This window comes from Salvia splendens, chromosome 4 (assembly GCF_004379255.2).
Source record: "Salvia splendens isolate huo1 chromosome 4, SspV2, whole genome shotgun sequence".
In the NCBI taxonomy this organism is placed as follows: Eukaryota; Viridiplantae; Streptophyta; class Magnoliopsida; order Lamiales; family Lamiaceae; genus Salvia; species Salvia splendens.
This window is the reverse complement of record NC_056035.1, coordinates 7,326,610-7,343,650: the sequence shown is the minus strand read 5'-3', so window position 1 is coordinate 7,343,650 and position 17,041 is coordinate 7,326,610. Positions and strand designations below refer to the sequence as shown.

The window sequence follows — 17,041 nt, the reverse complement described above, 5'->3', positions numbered from 1 at the left end:
CGCGCTTGGAGCACACCAAAAGCTCGCTCAACATCCTTCCGAGCAGCTTCTTGTTTTCGCGCAAAATATTGTTTCTTCGGTCCAACCGGTTGGCGAACTGTCTTGACGAATACGGGCCAACGAGGGTATATCTCATCTGTCAAATAGTACCCCCTGTTATACTGCGTTCTGTTGGCTACAAAGCTGATTTCTGGACCCTCCCCCCGACACTCATCATTGAAGAGAGGCGATGACTGCAGAATGTTGATGTCGTTGTTCGAACCTGCAACACCGAAATACGCATGCCATATCCGCAAGCGGTAGTCAGCAACGGCTTCCAGAATCATCGATGGACCTTTGCTTTTGAAACCAGTAGTGAACTGGCTTTTCCACGCCACCGGGTAGTTTTTCCACTCCCAATAGATGCAATCGATGCTCCCTAACATCCCTGGGAAACCGTGCACCGAACCGTGCATATCTAGCAGTCTCTGGCACTCATCAAAGGTTGGCTTTCGTAGGAACTCCGGACCAAAGATTTCCCGGATCCCCCTACAAAACTGCCTGAGCACCGTTAGGCTAGTCGTCTCACCCATCTATAGGTATTCGTCGAACATATCAGCCGCTCCGGCATAGGCAAGCTGCCTAATTGCAGCGGTGCATTTCTGAAAAGTAGACAGCCTGATCCGGCCAGTGCAATCACTCCGGAGGGTGAAGTACCTGTACCGCTCCGCCAAATTCATCGCTATATGGGTGAAGAGCCGTTGCGACATTCTGAAACGCCGACGGAAAATCTCGGTTGGATAACGGGGGTTATCCACAAAGCAGTCCGCCATTAGCCACTGGTGCGCTCCGCTATGGTCTCGTTGGATGGTCCGACGAGCAATAATCTCACGAGGGATCGCGGCCTCCGCCAATTCCGCTGCGCGCGCCGCATCCTCCTCGTCGGCTTGGTTATGCACCTCTTGAATCAGAGAATTCCACGCGTCATTCCACAAATCGTCCATTTTTAATACCAATGGAATCCACAAATTTTAGTAAGAGAAAATATGAGTGAAGAGTTTGAATGGTGTGAAAATAATGAGGGGAGGAGTAAATTAAATTGAATTTAAAAAAATGAAAAAAAATTGTCCGCCCCTAACCGGCATGCCGCTCACCCCGCGTTATAGGCCGGCTCGCCCGCCGTGGAAGCTCCGGGGTCGCGCATTCGACGCCGTGGAGGAAGAGTTTTTAAGTGTGTCTTTTAAATTAGCAAAATTATGTGTGTGCATCGCCACCGCCTCGGGGGATGATTCGCCGACGGAGTAGTTTTTAAGTGTATAATTTTTAATTTCTAGTATTTTAAATTATGTCTTATTTATTTATTTTTTTAGATTTTAATTACGTGTTTTTTTATTTTTTAGAATTTTAAATTGTAATTTTATTTTATTTATTAAAGTGTGTTTTTATTAATTGAATTCGTTGGAAAAAAATGAAATTAAATGAATAATTAAGGGATGAGATAATTAAGAGATAGAGGAATGCATGCGATGTCTCTTAGTTAAAAGACGAGTGAAAAGTATGGTGGAGTCTATGAATAGTTAAGAGATGAGACGGTTAAGAGACCACTTATTCATTGCTGTTCACATCAAAATCCCTATTTTGGTTTTTCTCTCCTCTCCACCACTATCTCTATCTCCACACAGACAAACAAGTCAAGAACACTCCACTTCACTCACACCTTGTCTATATATATGTCGCCTTCTTTTCGCGGTCTCTGTTTTTTACTCAAGCTCCAATTTAGCCTCAAAACATCGTAACTGCCATTTGTTTTCTTCCGGCAGAACAAGGCCACCGCCGCCGGTGAGGGAATGCGGTGGAACCAAAATCCGACCTCTTAAAAGAACTCATCCTTCAGCACTTGAGAGCTACTCAGCCAGAAATGGCGATACAACGATCATAAACCCCTACCTACCAACAGAATTAAGCAAAAGCTAAAAAGCTCCGATTTTTACGAAGAGGAGACGACCCGCCGCCGGAATCAGGTCCCCTTTTACCAGAAAAGAAAGCCTCCGTCAATGTCTAATGCAAACTCATCTCCAGTGGAGGCGGCTGAAGATGTGGCCGTGAACAAACGGTATGAGAGGCTACTGGCGCTCCGTACAAAGGCCGTGAAAGGGAAAGGAGCATGGTACTGGGCTCATTTCGATCCTATCTTGATCACAAACCCCGACACCAACCACCCAAAATCAGTGAAGCTGAAGTGCACCCTTTGCGATGCTGCATTCTCGGCGTCAAACCCATCAAGAACTGCTTCCGAGCATCTCAAGAGAGGAGCTTGCCCCAATTTTAGCTTTATGCTGAAGCCTATCACCCAGTTACCCCCTCTCGCCTCACCCTCGTCGCAGCGCAAACGGAGCTCTGACTCTTCCTTGGACGTGTCTCCGATAAACATGTTTGATTCGTCTCGATTAATTGGCTTTATGCCTCACCAAAGTAGGCAATTGCAAGGCCCGAGTCCGAAGCCTCCGATTTTGTCTGGTGGTAGGGATGATTTGAGGCCATTGGCAATGCTGGAGGAGAGTGTGAAGAGGCTCAAGAGCCCCAAGGCCTCACCAACTTATGCATTGAGCAAAGAGCAAGTTGATGCGGCCTTTGACCTCTTAGCTGATTGGTTCTTCGAGGTCTGTGGATCGGTGACATTTTCGAGCCTCGAACATCCCAAGTTCACGGCTTTTCTTAAACAAGTCGGCATGCCTGAGGTGTCAAGACGGGAGCTTCTATGCTCGAGGCTCGATTCCAAGTTCGAGGAGGCTAGAAGGGCGTCCGAAGCAAGAATCCGGGATGCAGCTTTCTTTCAGGTTGCTTCTGATGGATGGAAGAGCCAAATTTGCATTGAAGGGGACAAGCGTCTTGTCAAATTTATGGTTAACCTTCCTAATGGAACCAGAGTCTTCCAAAAGGTGGTCTGCTCGAACGGTGAAGCAGTGCCATCGCAGCATGCCGAGGAGGTCTTGTGGGAGACCGTTGGAGATATTTGTGGTGGCAATGCACATAGATGTGTAGGCATCGTTGCAGATAGGTATAAAGGGAAAGCACTGAAAAGCTTAGAACACCAGAATAATTGGATGGTTAATTTATCTTGTCAGATTCAGGGATTCTGTAGTTTGATCAAGGACTTCACTCAAGAGCTTCCACTATTTGTGAGTGTAACCGAAAAGTGTATGAAAATCGCAAATTTGATTAACTCTCAATCGCAGGTTAGGAATTCTTTCCTCAAGTTTAGGTTGCAAGGGGTTGAAGTTCCTGCCTTTATTACAGTCCCCACTACTAAACGTGATATTTCTAAGAATTCAGGTCCTTTTATTGCCATGTTGGAAGGTGTCCTAACATGCTCACAAATTCTTCGTTTAGTTGTGTTGGATGACACATTTAAAGTTGCTTGCTTAGAGGATCTTGCTGCTGCAGAAGTGGCTGGTGTTGTTCAGGATGTTGGATTTTGGAATGAAGTAGAGGCTGCTCATTCATTGATAAAGTTGCTAATATCGATGGCCGAAGAGGTTGAGGCAGAGAGGCCTTTAGTTGGGAGATGCCTTCCTCTCTGGGAGCAGATGAGGTCTAAAATCAAGGAGTGGTGCACCAAATGCAATGTAGCAGAGGGGCCTGTTGAGAGGATAGTCGAAAGGCGGTTTAAGAAAAACTACCACCCTGCATGGTCAGCTGCCTTCATTCTTGATCCGCAGTATTTGGTTAGGGACGCGAGTGGGAAGTACCTCCCCCCTTTCAAGTGCTTGACACACGAGCAAGAGCAGGACGTTGAACAATTCATTACCCGCCTCGTTGCAGGGGAGGAGGCTCATATCGCGTTAATGGAGCTTATGAAGTGGAGATCAGAAGGTTTGGAGCCACTGTATGCACAGGCAGTTCAGCTGAAGCAGCAGGATCCTGTTACCGGGAAGATGAAGATTGCTCATCCGCAGAGTAGTAGGCTTGTGTGGGAAACTTGTCTTAAAGAATTTAAATCACTTAGTAAAGTTGCAGTGAGGCTTCTTTTCCTTCAGGCAACCTCAAGTGGGATAAAGTGGGATTGGTCATTCACAAAATTGTTTGGAGGGCAAGGAGCCTCGAGATTAGGGTTTGACAAGGTACAGAAGCTCATTTTCGTCGCAGCTCATGCGAAACTTGAGAGACAGGACTTCTCCAGTGTAGAGGAGAATGATGCAGAGCTTCTTAGAAGCGTGAATGGCGAGGATGAAATGCTTAATGAGGTTCTTGCACAAACGTCATCAATATAATGGTTTTTTGGTTTAACTCTCTAGAATTGTTGGTGTAGGATTTGTTATTTAATTAATTTATTTATTTTCATTTTCTCAATCGGTTTAGTGAATGAATTAGATAGTAGTAGTACTACATTATTGCGTTATGAATGGATCATCTCTTTGTTCCATTTGGTGTGTAGAGAGGAAAAGCATTATTGGTTATGCTTCTGTTTTTGATTCAGAAATAGAGGTGGAAATCTCAAACTTTTAGCATTATTTATGACTCACAATTAGTTCTTTTGATATTTTGTATTGCTATTAAACAAAGACAAACAGTTTGCTGCTTCTGGAGTCTTCATATTTCCCTAATCCAATTCTTTACTTAACCATTAATTCACTCTGTTGTACGTACATAGTGAATGTCTTTTGTTATGAAAGGAATGAATTTGTTTCAATGTCCATAAGGTTTTTAAAATGAAATGTTTTAGTTATTGATCTTTGATCTTCTAGTTTACTTGCACTGACTACTGTGAATTGCTGTAAGGGATTATTATAACTGAATAAATATTTGTCTTCCTAATTGAAGACATAAATGGCCTTGTTGATTTCCTAAACAGCCTCAGCTGAACATGATTGTTCTCAATAATACATCTCAGAGCTGAGCAGGCATGTTGATTGTGAAAACGCGTTATGTGAACAAACTGCTAAGCTAAGCAGAGGGTGCCATCATCAATGCGTCCGTCCCATACATGAAATAGACGTTGCAACGAGATTGTAAACTGGTGTTTTACCAAGGAAGGACCGGTATTAGTATAGGAGGTGCTGGTGAGACAACAATTTCTGATTATTTCGTTTGTGTAGGCAACAACAAAATTCTTGTATATTTTCATGGAAATGGAAAAAGGTATGTGCACATGCAAGAGTAGGGAAAAGGTTGCTCCATTTGTGCAGGTATTACGGCACATGTCAAGTAAAAGGTTCTAATCACCTAAAGATGCTGATGATTGCCCATTAAAGACTCGAAGATGAAATTGTACAATGTTAGCAATATTTGAAGAGAGAGAGAGATGGCAACACCACATATGGGAGCTATTGAAAATGAGCTTATCTCATTCCACAGTTATAGTTGTAAAGCTGTGATTGTCCTTCAATCATCAATCCACTCCAATACTAGTACTAACTCTCTACATTATAATGTTTGTGATTACTACTATTACTTATATCATTTTAGGTTTGATGCTTCGGGTAATTGTCTCAAAATACACAAACTTTGAGTTGTGCATAAATTTAAATTATATTTATTTCAAAACAATTGATCTTATATTGTACTAGCGTTATTCTGTTTAGTACTAGTAGTATTTTTTGTTTAAAAATCAAATAAGAGGGAAAAAAAACCCTAATTCTTGGTTTGGTGTAGAGGCACATACATAATTGTGTAGGTACTGACTACTCACCAAACCTAAAAAGGAGAATATGGGTATTGATTTCGGTCACGTTCTTTGTTAACAAATGAAAGAGATATCATGATTACTATAATAGTACACAAACAAACTTCGCTTTTTTCTCTTCAAATTTGAAAGAATTCATTGTTACCATTTTTTTACTCTGTTAAACAATTGACAGACATGATGGATCAAATTATGTGTTGGGCAATAAATAAAGTGATTTATTCGAAAATTAGAAATTATGGTACTACAGAAAGTGACTGGGATCAATTGGCTTCCACAAATTTCCGTGAATTATGATACAGTATTTAACTTTTATTTAATTAACTCAATTATTATGTGGGTGACCCCCTTTTAGCTGGAAAATTAAGGAACTACTATATGTTCTACCCATTGTTATCTTACTTCACTCATTTACTTCCTTTCTTCTTTTATTGTGTCATCATTCCAGTGGTGTTCCTTTCATGTCTTCAAATTGAACCTACCATTATTGCTGAGGTTGTCTGAGTCAAGCCCCAGGATTCTTCTGGAATCTTTGTGGTATCATATTTTACTTTCTCTCTCTCTAATTTTCCACTGATTGTGGTGTTTACAAAGGGGGACCATTCATATTTGGTGTCCATTTTCCAGATTGAGGGTTTTGATGATGTCCACAATTTTCCTCTTGTTGCATTCGGACTGGCTGAAGGAAAAAAAGTTTGAAATCTATAGAATATAATTGGTGTAAAGTTAAATAGATTGGACGAACACTAGATTGCTTCACCTCAATCGAAGATTTGGAATCACAAAATTAAATTTTCATCACGTGTTGATGACGATTGAACTGAAAATTTGATCCTAATTTTAAAATCATTTGACATCCATAAGAGCATCCACAACCGTGCTCTTGCCAGCGGCACGGTTGTGGGCCCGGGCGGTACTATTCATGCCTGCTCTCTGGCAAGAGCACAACACCCACAACTGTGCTCTTCCGCAAGGATGATCACAATTAATTTAAAATTCAATTAAACAATAACATTTCCATAATATTAAAATTCATTTAAAAACCACAATAAATATTACAAATGACAAATAAAATTAAACATTACATAATTAAAATCCTAAAAATGAAAAATTACATAATTAAAATCCTAAAAATTAAAAATTACATAATTAAAATCCTAAAAATTAAAATCCACAGCAACTCCCGGTCACGATGGATGTAGCGGCGATTTGATCTAGTGCGTTGAGGAGGATGAGCGGGGGTATTCGCCGCGACATATGCTTCGTAAGCGGCACGATGTTGTTCGTAGTATTCTTGTTCTTCGCGCTCCGCTTCCGCCATGAGATGAGTGAAATCCATTTGATGTTTTGAGTGAAGGTTGAATGTGTTGATAGTTTGTATAAGAATTATGAATGAGAGATGAATGAGAGATGAATTGATGTGATAAATGAGTGATGAATGTGTGTATTTATAGATGATTTTGGGAAAAAATAAAAAAAAATCAAAAAAAATTCAGAAAAAACGGGAAAAAACGGCCATATTTTTGGGATTTGGAAAATATATTTTTTTATTTTTTAGCATTATTTATAATTAAATACCGATTTTTTTAAAAAAAAGTTTGAATGCAACGGCTACGCCGTTGCCCAATCCCGTGCCGCCACGTGTGCGTCCGCTGGCACGGACGTGCTCGATACATCGAGCAGCGCCGTGCCAGCGGCGCGAGTGCAGCGGCGGCGGATGGCGTCCGTGCCAGCGGCGCGGACGGCGGTGGCGACGGACGCCACCGCTGAGCATGCTCTAAATAGGGCATGGGAACAAACCCAATTTTGAGTTTTTTTAGTTTTAAAAATAACATCATACGGTAGATGGCCCGATCTTAATAAGTACTGCATCCTCAATGATTAGTGGGATACACCCCAATAAAAGATTATGTGTTCACATATTTTTCAAAATAAACGATGGAAATCAGGAAAACTAAATGTCACGCCCTCTATTAATTGTTAATTAGACATAAAATTATTGTTTATTAAACATAAACTGATATGTTTTGTGTGGCCAATGATGAATGTATTTCCATACTAATATAGTTTTGTGTAAATATTTCAGTAAATTAATATTTATAATAAGTGAGATTTGTTATTTTGATAAAGAACAACAACCACTATCGATAAAATAAAACAACTAACTAGTATAAGAAATGCACAATTTATGGTGCATCTAACTACAAAGACCCGATGGGGGTGCCTCTAACTAGTATAAGAAATGCACAATATATGAAAATTATAAACCAAATACAACAAGAAATTAGCCGAAAACTTATACCTTATCTATTATGATGAATCACTAATAATGAGTCAAGGAATGGCGGTAATCAATGAGTGAGTTATAGGAACTGGGCTCAAACACAAGCGCGCCTAATCATTAAAATATTGGGCTTTAACCGATTGGGCCAATAAAATACCCTTATATTTGAAATGGATCAGCCCATTCAAGGCATGTCAATGCATCTCCGAAAAGAATGGTACAATCATCTCTCGAAATTTCACGTGAAAACTTATCTTATTCAACTAAAAAAAATTACTAATGCAATCACTTTTTTCCTTTCTATATTTAGAAACAAATTCTTTTTCCTTTCTCCTCGATAAAATATTCAACTACTACTTTTTTTCTCTAATTACTCCACTTAATAACTCCTCCTAAAATCCAGTGACACTCAATAAAGTGAACATTTTGAATAGGACGGGGAGTATTTTATTAAAATATTATTAGTAATTCTAACAATAGTAGTATTTTTATAACAAGAATAGTAAACATGGTCATAAAATAGTAATAATTGTACTAAATAGTAACACTAATAACTTTTGTAAAAGCATCTCCAACCATTTACACTAAACTCAAACTCATTTTAGTATAAATATTACATCAAATGTGATTTTACTCTAATCATTTGCATTAAACTCAAACTTAAAAGAATATTCTCTATATTATGTCTTTTTTACTCATAAAATTTAAAAAACTTTTAGGTTTGAGTTTAGTGTAAACCTAAAGATATGTATTTTTTTCCAAAAAATAAAACTGGGATTGACTTTGGAGTACTATTAAAGTTAATTACCTATCTCATTTTAGGTTTTAGTGTACCATTGAAGATGATATAATCACCTTTTTAAAGAAGATGAATAAAGAAATAAATAACTATTGGGTGCGTTTTATAAATAATCCAAAATGCAGGGCACCGAAACGCAAACAATAGTTTGGTCACTAGGTTTTAAAATCTCAATTACATATCAGGTACAGTTTAATTTGGTGGAACTCTTCTCAGTTTTCTCAGCGCTGCCGCCGCACCCCTCTGTCCGCCACCGGTAAATTCACTAACTAAAATGTATTTCATGATCGCCTACTTATTTGAAATTTGTTTCGAGAATATGAATTTACGTTTTCTGATTGATTGACTGCACTATTCTGTATGTATGTTTGGGGCAGACTAAACAATGGCGTTCGCAACAATGAAGCCGACAAAGCCGGGGTTGGAGGAGCCCCAAGAGCAGATTCACAAGATCCGCATCACTCTGTCCTCCAAAAATGTCAAAAATCTCGAGAAAGGTATAACCTTTATTTATTTTAATTGGATTCATTATTTGATTGCTCTTTGTAATCTCTGGACTTCTCAGTTGACATGTTCCCGATTTTTGTATGTTCGATGAAAAATTTATTTTTGTTGTCGCATAAAATGCAGTATTGCGATGCCTGCCTACCATAATTCTGTGAAGCGCCTTTCTGAAGTAGTCTAGCATTACAGTCCAGTTGCACCGTACCATTGAATAATTTTAAGTATATGGCTAAAGTTCATTTAAAATGTTAGTCAATGGTATATTTATAATGACAGATTTTCTATGCAAATGGTGATCAGTGTTTCAACATTAAGTTTGAGTACCCTTGGTTTTGAAAAAAACTTACAAGTTTAGTTTTGGAGCAATTTCTTCTAAACAATGATTACCACCACTTTGTAGTATAATCATAGTATAAGTTATTTTAAGTGGCAGCGAGCTTCATATATTACTCTAATGTGCTAATGGCATGATGCTATATGAGTCATACTAGTGAATAAGTTTTATATTTTTACCTACCAATTTGATTGACATGATTATCTGAATAGGCTGTTACTGTTTATTTGGTTGATACTCATCAACCAAATATGGTTGGGGATTTCTTGGTAATGTTTAATTGTGTGATTTTTAGTCCGTACGAGTCATTCATCAATTATACTATGCTCTGTCATACGATGCTGCATCAACTCTAAAATCGGTTGTTATTGAGGGTCAATGTTAGTCCAACGGAGCTATTCATGAATTATGGCTGTGCTCTGAGTTATGATGCTTTACCAACTTTCCTTTGTTCTGTGTATGGTTCCTATGAGATTAAAGCATTGTTGACCTGGAGGTTCATGTTAACAGTTTGTGCTGACCTTGTACGTGGTGCCAAGGACAAGAGGCTGAGAGTCAAAGGACCAGTCAGAATGCCTACAAAGGTTCTCAAAATCACCACCAGGAAGTCTCCTTGCGGTGAAGGTATGAATCCTATATAAACTGTAGAAATTATGTTGCTACCATTTTCCCCTTGATTGCTTGGTTATGTGAAACTCTCTCAACTGTGATCTTGTAATGTTTCTTAATACAAATTTTCAACCTAATGTTTATTAAGTTCTTGTCCATGTATGTAATGAAAGTTTGTGTGGTTTGAAAAAACTGATATTTTTCTTAATGTCATAGGTATTTGGTTAAATTAGTGTGACATCTACTGGCTAAAATTGTTTGGATTCACATCTTCCCCACTCTATGTTCTTTTTGCATCTTAGTTCTAATTTAGTTCTTATATGTTTAAAATATTTACATTTTGTTGAATTTACTCTTTAGGAACAAACACATTCGATAGGTTTGAGCTGCGTGTGCACAAGCGAGTGATTGATCTTTTCAGCTCACCAGATGTTGTGAAGCAGATTACTTCAATCACCATTGAACCTGGTGTAGAGGTCGAAGTTACCATTGCTGACTCCTAGATGATCCGCACTGTTGCTGTATTATGCTTTTGTTAGTTTGGAGCTTGTTTATTCATCGACCTTTCAAATGTTTGAAATTCGAATATAAGATTGTTTCTGAACTAATGAATTTAAGTTTTGTAACAATGCTTTTTTAAGGCATTTAATTTTTAAAAGGCGGTTTGTAGGTATTTCTTTATTTTATGCATAAATAGAAATCCAATTTAATGGAGTATTATGTTCAACAGGTGTGTTGTTAGTTGTTACTCATCTGCATGATTCACTCGCTTTAAAAGGTTTGGGTTATTAAATATTGAAATACAAATTGCTTCGTCTATTCCCATTCCAGTTTTATATCTAGCGAGAAGATCAAATAAGACCTGGGGTAAAAATAGTTTCCTATGAATTGCAATAGTTTTATTTTTTATTTTTGAAAAAATGTTAAGTTCGAAGATGGGATTTTTTCGTCATTTATGGTATTTAAAATTTTTATTTTTCCAATTACAAATAGATTAAGTGATGAATTTATTATAGATTTTTCCAATCTATAAACTGCAAATAATTAATACTACAATCCATACTTTTGGTGAATATAACTTACGTTTAGTTCATGTATTAGCCTATTTTTATATTTTAAAATTAATTTTAATAGTTTTATAGACATATTTATTTTATAAATTATATAAAAATAATATCCTGACTGGTTCTTTTATTAATTAATTTTAAGTTATAATGAAAAACGAATACACTAGGCATTGATATTTATATAGTACAGTAATTTGTAAAAATAATAAATTCATAGGTATTTTTAAGATTTGAAATCAAAATAATATACATAATAAAATAATAAAACTATTATTTAATAAATGTTACTTACATTATTAATTTTCCAAATTTTATAAAAATTATAACTTGATTTGTTTTTTATTCATTTATTTGAAGTTATTAAAAAAAATGAATTAATCGAGCACTGATGTTTATTGATTGTAGTTTGTAAAATTACTGATATCAATAGTGATTTTTAAGATTTTGAAATCAGAATAATTGTACATGACAACAAAAAATTGTAAATAGACTAAATGAAAGAGTTATTAACATATATCGTTCACATATGATATGTAACCTATATGATTTACATCGAATGCTATATTTAAAACATTGCCAAGTTGTTTAGAATCAAACCACAAATTTGTCAAGTTAATAAAAAAAAAACGTGAATTACTATGCTCTACTTAATTCAAGGTTATTAAAGTTACGACAAAATCAATGGGACTGAAGGGGCATTTATAGCAACTTTAATGAGGTTTGAAATTTGATGTGTTTCATTGAATTATTTTTCTTGCTTCTTAATAAGTCAATCGAGCATGTGAATACCAATGGTAAATTTTACAACTGCAAGTTTGACGTTTGTTGGCTTTGGGTTTGAGAGAGACTGACTGCTGCAATACAAAGGAAGAAGATGCCTTACAGATTTTATCCATATTATAATTTGCTCGTGATCCAATAGTAGTATATTTGTAAATCATGCTAAAATGACAGTATTAACAAGATAACATTACTTTTTAGGGTAAAAATATAAATGTTAGAATACGCAGCTGCATATTAGTAACCATCGGTAAATGTGTGGAGTAAGGCATTTTAGAAAGGGTTAATAATCATTTAAGTAATGTCATTTGGAAAAATTCTGGTTTGCCCTTAAAAATTGGAACACTCCTATTAAATAATGAAGTTTCAATTTTTTTTCTCAATTATCACACACAATGCCATGGTTAACAATATTGAAAAACTAGGTGTCTTATTAATATAAGTATTTTTTTCTTTTATATTCTTGTATTTTCTCACTTCTTTTCTTATTTTATTAAAATATTGTTACTTGTAACATTATAAAATGACGTCGATTTATGCACGAAATTGACAATTGAAAAAAATAAAACTTCTTAGTTTAATATTTTAATTTTAAAATTTATAAAAAAACTAGAATTTAATGAAATTGCATAATTTAAATATCTGTTATCCTTTTAATAAAAACTGAAATATTGAGTATTCTTTGCATTACACTAAAAGTTGTGACATTTTTATTTAAAAGTAGTCCATAAGATTGGCCCAAAAAATTGGAAAATAAAAGAAAAGGGGAAATGCTAATCAGTCAGGGAATATGGGTCCCACGGAGGCGATTGGTGTTTGTTTTGGTGGTTCGGGCCGTAAAACAGGCCCCACAGCTCGCTTTCGTGGTCACTTGTGCAGTGGGCCTCGGTTTTCATTTGCTTACCTTTATCTAAACACACACTTGCGCCATTCACTCCGTGATTCACTTATCAATCTTTTGTCGTTTGTTCCATCCCTTAAATAATTCATCTTCGCCATAACGCCATTTCTTGTTTGAAAATTAATATCCTGAAATTTCTTTTACTCAATACTCAACATTTAAGGACAATTGATAGATAAGTTCAATAAATCAAATAAAAAAAATATTTATTTAAAATTATTTTTTATCTTATCATTTCTACTCTCTTCGTTCCAAGGTAGTTGAGTCGTATTCATTTTTGAGTTGTTACAAGGTAGTTGAGTCATTTCTATTTTTGACAAAAACTTTATTCGTTTTCATACTTTACCTGCTCTTCATCTCTCTTACTTTACTTACTCCACTTTAATCTTTAATACATTAATTTTTTAAATCTCGTGTCCATAAGAAATATTTCAATTATCTTAGAATGAAGGGAGTACGAAATAACTTGTGAAGTTTTTTAGTGGCTAAGCAATAACAAAATGCGTACTCAATTTTATAACGTTAATTTGATTATTCACACCTTTCTTTTCTCAATACATGGCATTTATACTTGGAGCAACATTTCGTTTTTGCAAAAGGTTTGAAACTGCAATCCCAAGACCCCCTATATCCCGGTCTTATAATATTGTGAGGGGTGTTCAAATGTGGTACATAGTGGCCCACTAAGGGGAGGCCGTAACCCAATGTCTTGCCATAAATCCAATTTCCAAAGCCTTATATTTATGCGTGAGAGATATTGCAACTACACAGCAGTGAGAATTGATCATTAACCATTCTTGTAATTCTGTCCCTCCAAAACCAACCGTGCTAACTATATTATACTGTATTCGTATATAGAAGATGACAGAATAAAAATTCTTCTAGCGTGCCGTGCACTAATATTAAATCTGAGTATTAACTTTTTATTTGGTTTATGACTGTCATAGAAAATTCATTAATGTAGTACTCCATAAACAATTATTTATATTATTGTAACTATTGATGATGTTGGTGATTATAAATGTGTAAAATGATTCCGTATTTCAACTATATATTGGATTAGTCTAGAACATGAAATTAGAATTTTATGGAATGATTTCAGTTCAATTCCAAATTCTATATTTAATTAGTAAAATAAATTAATTAACACGCACACGCACACAACACATTGTGCACGCACACATGCAATATACTCCATGTTTTTAGGTGTGTGTATTTTGTGTATAATGTATGCACAATGTGTGTAGTGAATGCATGTGTATTTTGTGTCTAATGTGTGTATTTTGTGTATATGTGTGCTATGGATATATGTAAAAGAGGTGTGATCAATTGTTAACTTTCTTAAGTTGCTAACTCTGCTAACTCATCAACGCAATGTAATAAAAATATCAACACGATGACATTAAAATGTCTAACACATAATTTTGCTGACATTTCAATATATTGTGTTCACATTATTTGTTGACATTTTAATGTTATCGTGATGACATTTTTAATACATTGCGTTGATGAGTTAGCAGAGTTAGCAACCATATGCTAATTTATAACTATATGGAATTTTAATTATCGTACTTCAATCCAATTATAATCCAATTTCAAATTCAAATATATTTGATACAGAATTGAATACTCTCAGTCCAATTTCTAAACCAAAAATTGATCTTTCATAATTATTCCGTGTATGGGTTAGCGTTTTCCCATTTTCCTATCATAGAGACATGCAACATTGAATGATGATGAAGGATAGATGTAAAAATAAATTCAGTGCCTAATAAAAGGAAAATTAATGAATATATTGACATATGGGTAGTGCTAGTGCATGAATACTGATAGAATCGTGGTGACCGAATTCATAAATATCATGGGCAGGAATTCATAGCATATAGTACTGGAAAATGACGAACAAAAAAAATAATGTGGGGTGGCTTAAAAATTGTGGGTGAAAGTGGGGTATCACTCACTTAAGAAATTTGTACATCATATCCCAACCCATTTAAATTTCCACCTGTCTTTTAATGGTGCTGCCAAGACTTACACACTACTTGATGATAATTTTAGATCAAAGTAGGTCTGTTAAATACAAATCATAATTTCCATGGGCTGCCTATATTCCCTCATATCATTTCTTTTTATAAAAATCCAATACAAGATATATGAACCCTCATCATATCGCCTCCTATCTCAGAGATATTTGCATTCACTGAAATAAAATTTATTTTCCAAACATATACTAGTACTATACAGTATATAATTAAGATCTAGAAACATTTTCGTCAGAAAATAAAAATAAAATAAAATAAATTTACGGATCGGAATTCATATATAATTGCTTCAGTGGTATAGAAGAAATATCATTTAAGTTTCCTTATAATTATTGTATTTAAACTGATTATTTCTTTTTTCAAGTTTGGGTCCTATCATAAAGTTTGAGTTTGAAAACGTTGAGCTGACCATAAAGTAGTTTAAAAATAAATACACGAAGATAGGCCAAACTTTTATTAAAACAAAAAGTTCGTTCATTGACTATAAAGCTGGTGAGGTAAGTAGGACATATTACCCCATGCAATTCAATAGTATATTGAACTAAAAAAGCAATAGTAAAACTGCATCGAAGAAAACTTTACCCAGTACAAATTATTTCAATCCCCAAGAATTATAATTAACCATCAATTTATACCGATTCATGAGATTTTCTTTACTACTACTACTACCATGTACGGCTGATTTAATGCATGCGTACATATTGAACTTAAAAACGCTCACTTAATTACTCATATAAATAGATCTATTATTGTTTACTAGTACGGTTTTTAATTTTATTTTCTGTTAAAAATATCCCCATTGACTATTTTCAAAATTTGAGTTTAGCTGATTTGTAGTCAAGTAAATTGAATTAAATGATTAAGCATATTTAATTTGAGGGTCGTGAAACATAAATAGGTATATATAGAGAGAAGTGATATGTCGTTTACTTATTTTTACGTATGCGTTTTTAATTAATTTATAAGTTTTTTATATCATCTCCAATGGTATACTAAAACTTAAACTGTGATAGGTAATTAGCTCCAATGGTACTCTAAAATCAATCTCATTTTTGGTTTTTGACACTAAACCAAAATCAAAACCAAAAACTTTTTAAAATTTTATAAATAAAAAATAAATAATACGCAGAATGTTCTTTTAAGTTTGAATTTAGTTTAAATAATTAAATTAAAATCATACTTTTTAATATGATATTTAATCTAAGAGAATGGCAACCCTGCACCTAAGACTACCCAAAGCACGAGTCCGTATGCTTATCGCTTAAGCATGTGGCTGCAGCTTCACGGCTCCATTGAGTGCATACGTACAAAAAGCAAGCAAAGAAGCAGGCAAATTTGGTGATCAATTGAGACCATCAATAAATTTATTTATTGTCACGTTAAATTTGAAATTTGTTTATCAATTTAAATAAAAATAGCCATCCACATATTTTCAAACAATCATTTTTTTATTTTTCTTATTTTATCTATCAATATATCCACGTACTCAACACGGCTCAATTTTGCTGTTGTATTTCAATCTACCATCTAAATACCAATTTAAAAAATTTAATCACCTCAAAATTCATCGATATGTCTATTCCAGCATTAAAAAACATCACATCCACGCAATTCTAGTTTTTCATCCCTCTTTTTTATTTACTGTCTCCCCAACACTAGACTTATCTCAATCATTCAAAGATATCTTAGATACAAAAATTTAAATAGAATAACATAAAATGTCACACAAAAGAAATAAAATTAAAAAAAGGTCGGAACAAAATTAGCAGTCCTCCAATTCAAAGCCTCCCAAAGACATAAAACCAAAGCAGGAAGCGGTCCCCAAAAAGGCGTGCCCCCAATTCCAAAACCCGCTATTCCCGAAATACCCTCCCCGGCCCCCAACACTTTCCCGCCGAAAGAGACAGAAAGAGAGCATGATCGAATCCGGCGGCGCCACGTCACCAGCGGCGAATTGCACAATCATGCCGTCACGGGCCCCATGGCTCCACCTACACTTTTTAAGAATCCATCTGTCCAAACATTACCCTCTAATCCCCAGTTTCCAATTTCCATTTAT

The 17,041-nt window shown here is 35.4% G+C and overlaps 2 protein-coding genes across 2 annotated transcripts; both read left to right on the top strand.

Moving 5' to 3' along the window:
* The first annotated feature begins 1,637 nt into the window (after window positions 1–1,637).
* Window positions 1,638–4,559, top strand: LOC121797619. The gene has a single exon (XM_042196255.1). The coding sequence runs from the start codon at window positions 2,034–2,036 to the stop codon at window positions 4,248–4,250; it is 2,217 nt and encodes a 738-aa protein (XP_042052189.1). The 5' UTR covers window positions 1,638–2,033; the 3' UTR covers window positions 4,251–4,559.
* Window positions 4,560–8,898: 4,339 nt separating this feature from the next.
* On the top strand, window positions 8,899–10,850 carry LOC121798776 (40S ribosomal protein S20-2-like). The gene is made up of 4 exons (XM_042197951.1): window positions 8,899–9,001; window positions 9,123–9,242; window positions 10,094–10,207; window positions 10,553–10,850. Exons 2-4 carry the CDS (start codon window positions 9,131–9,133, stop codon window positions 10,693–10,695), a joined length of 369 nt encoding a protein of 122 aa, XP_042053885.1. The 5' UTR covers window positions 8,899–9,001; window positions 9,123–9,130; the 3' UTR covers window positions 10,696–10,850.
* Window positions 10,851–17,041: the final 6,191 nt, after the last annotated feature.

Bases quoted from the DNA above. Each gene is read 5' to 3' on its own strand.
- LOC121797619 (XM_042196255.1), top strand. From the start codon at position 2,034: ATGTCTAATGCAAACTCATCTCCAGTGGAGGCGGCTGAAGATGTGGCC.
- LOC121798776 (XM_042197951.1), top strand. From the start codon at position 9,131: ATGGCGTTCGCAACAATGAAGCCGACAAAGCCGGGGTTGGAGGAGCCC. The intron at 9,243-10,093 runs GTATAACCTTTA...TCATGTTAACAG, and splicing joins TGTCAAAAATCTCGAGAAAG to TTTGTGCTGACCTTGTACGT. The intron at 10,208-10,552 runs GTATGAATCCTA...TTTACTCTTTAG, and splicing joins GAAGTCTCCTTGCGGTGAAG to GAACAAACACATTCGATAGG.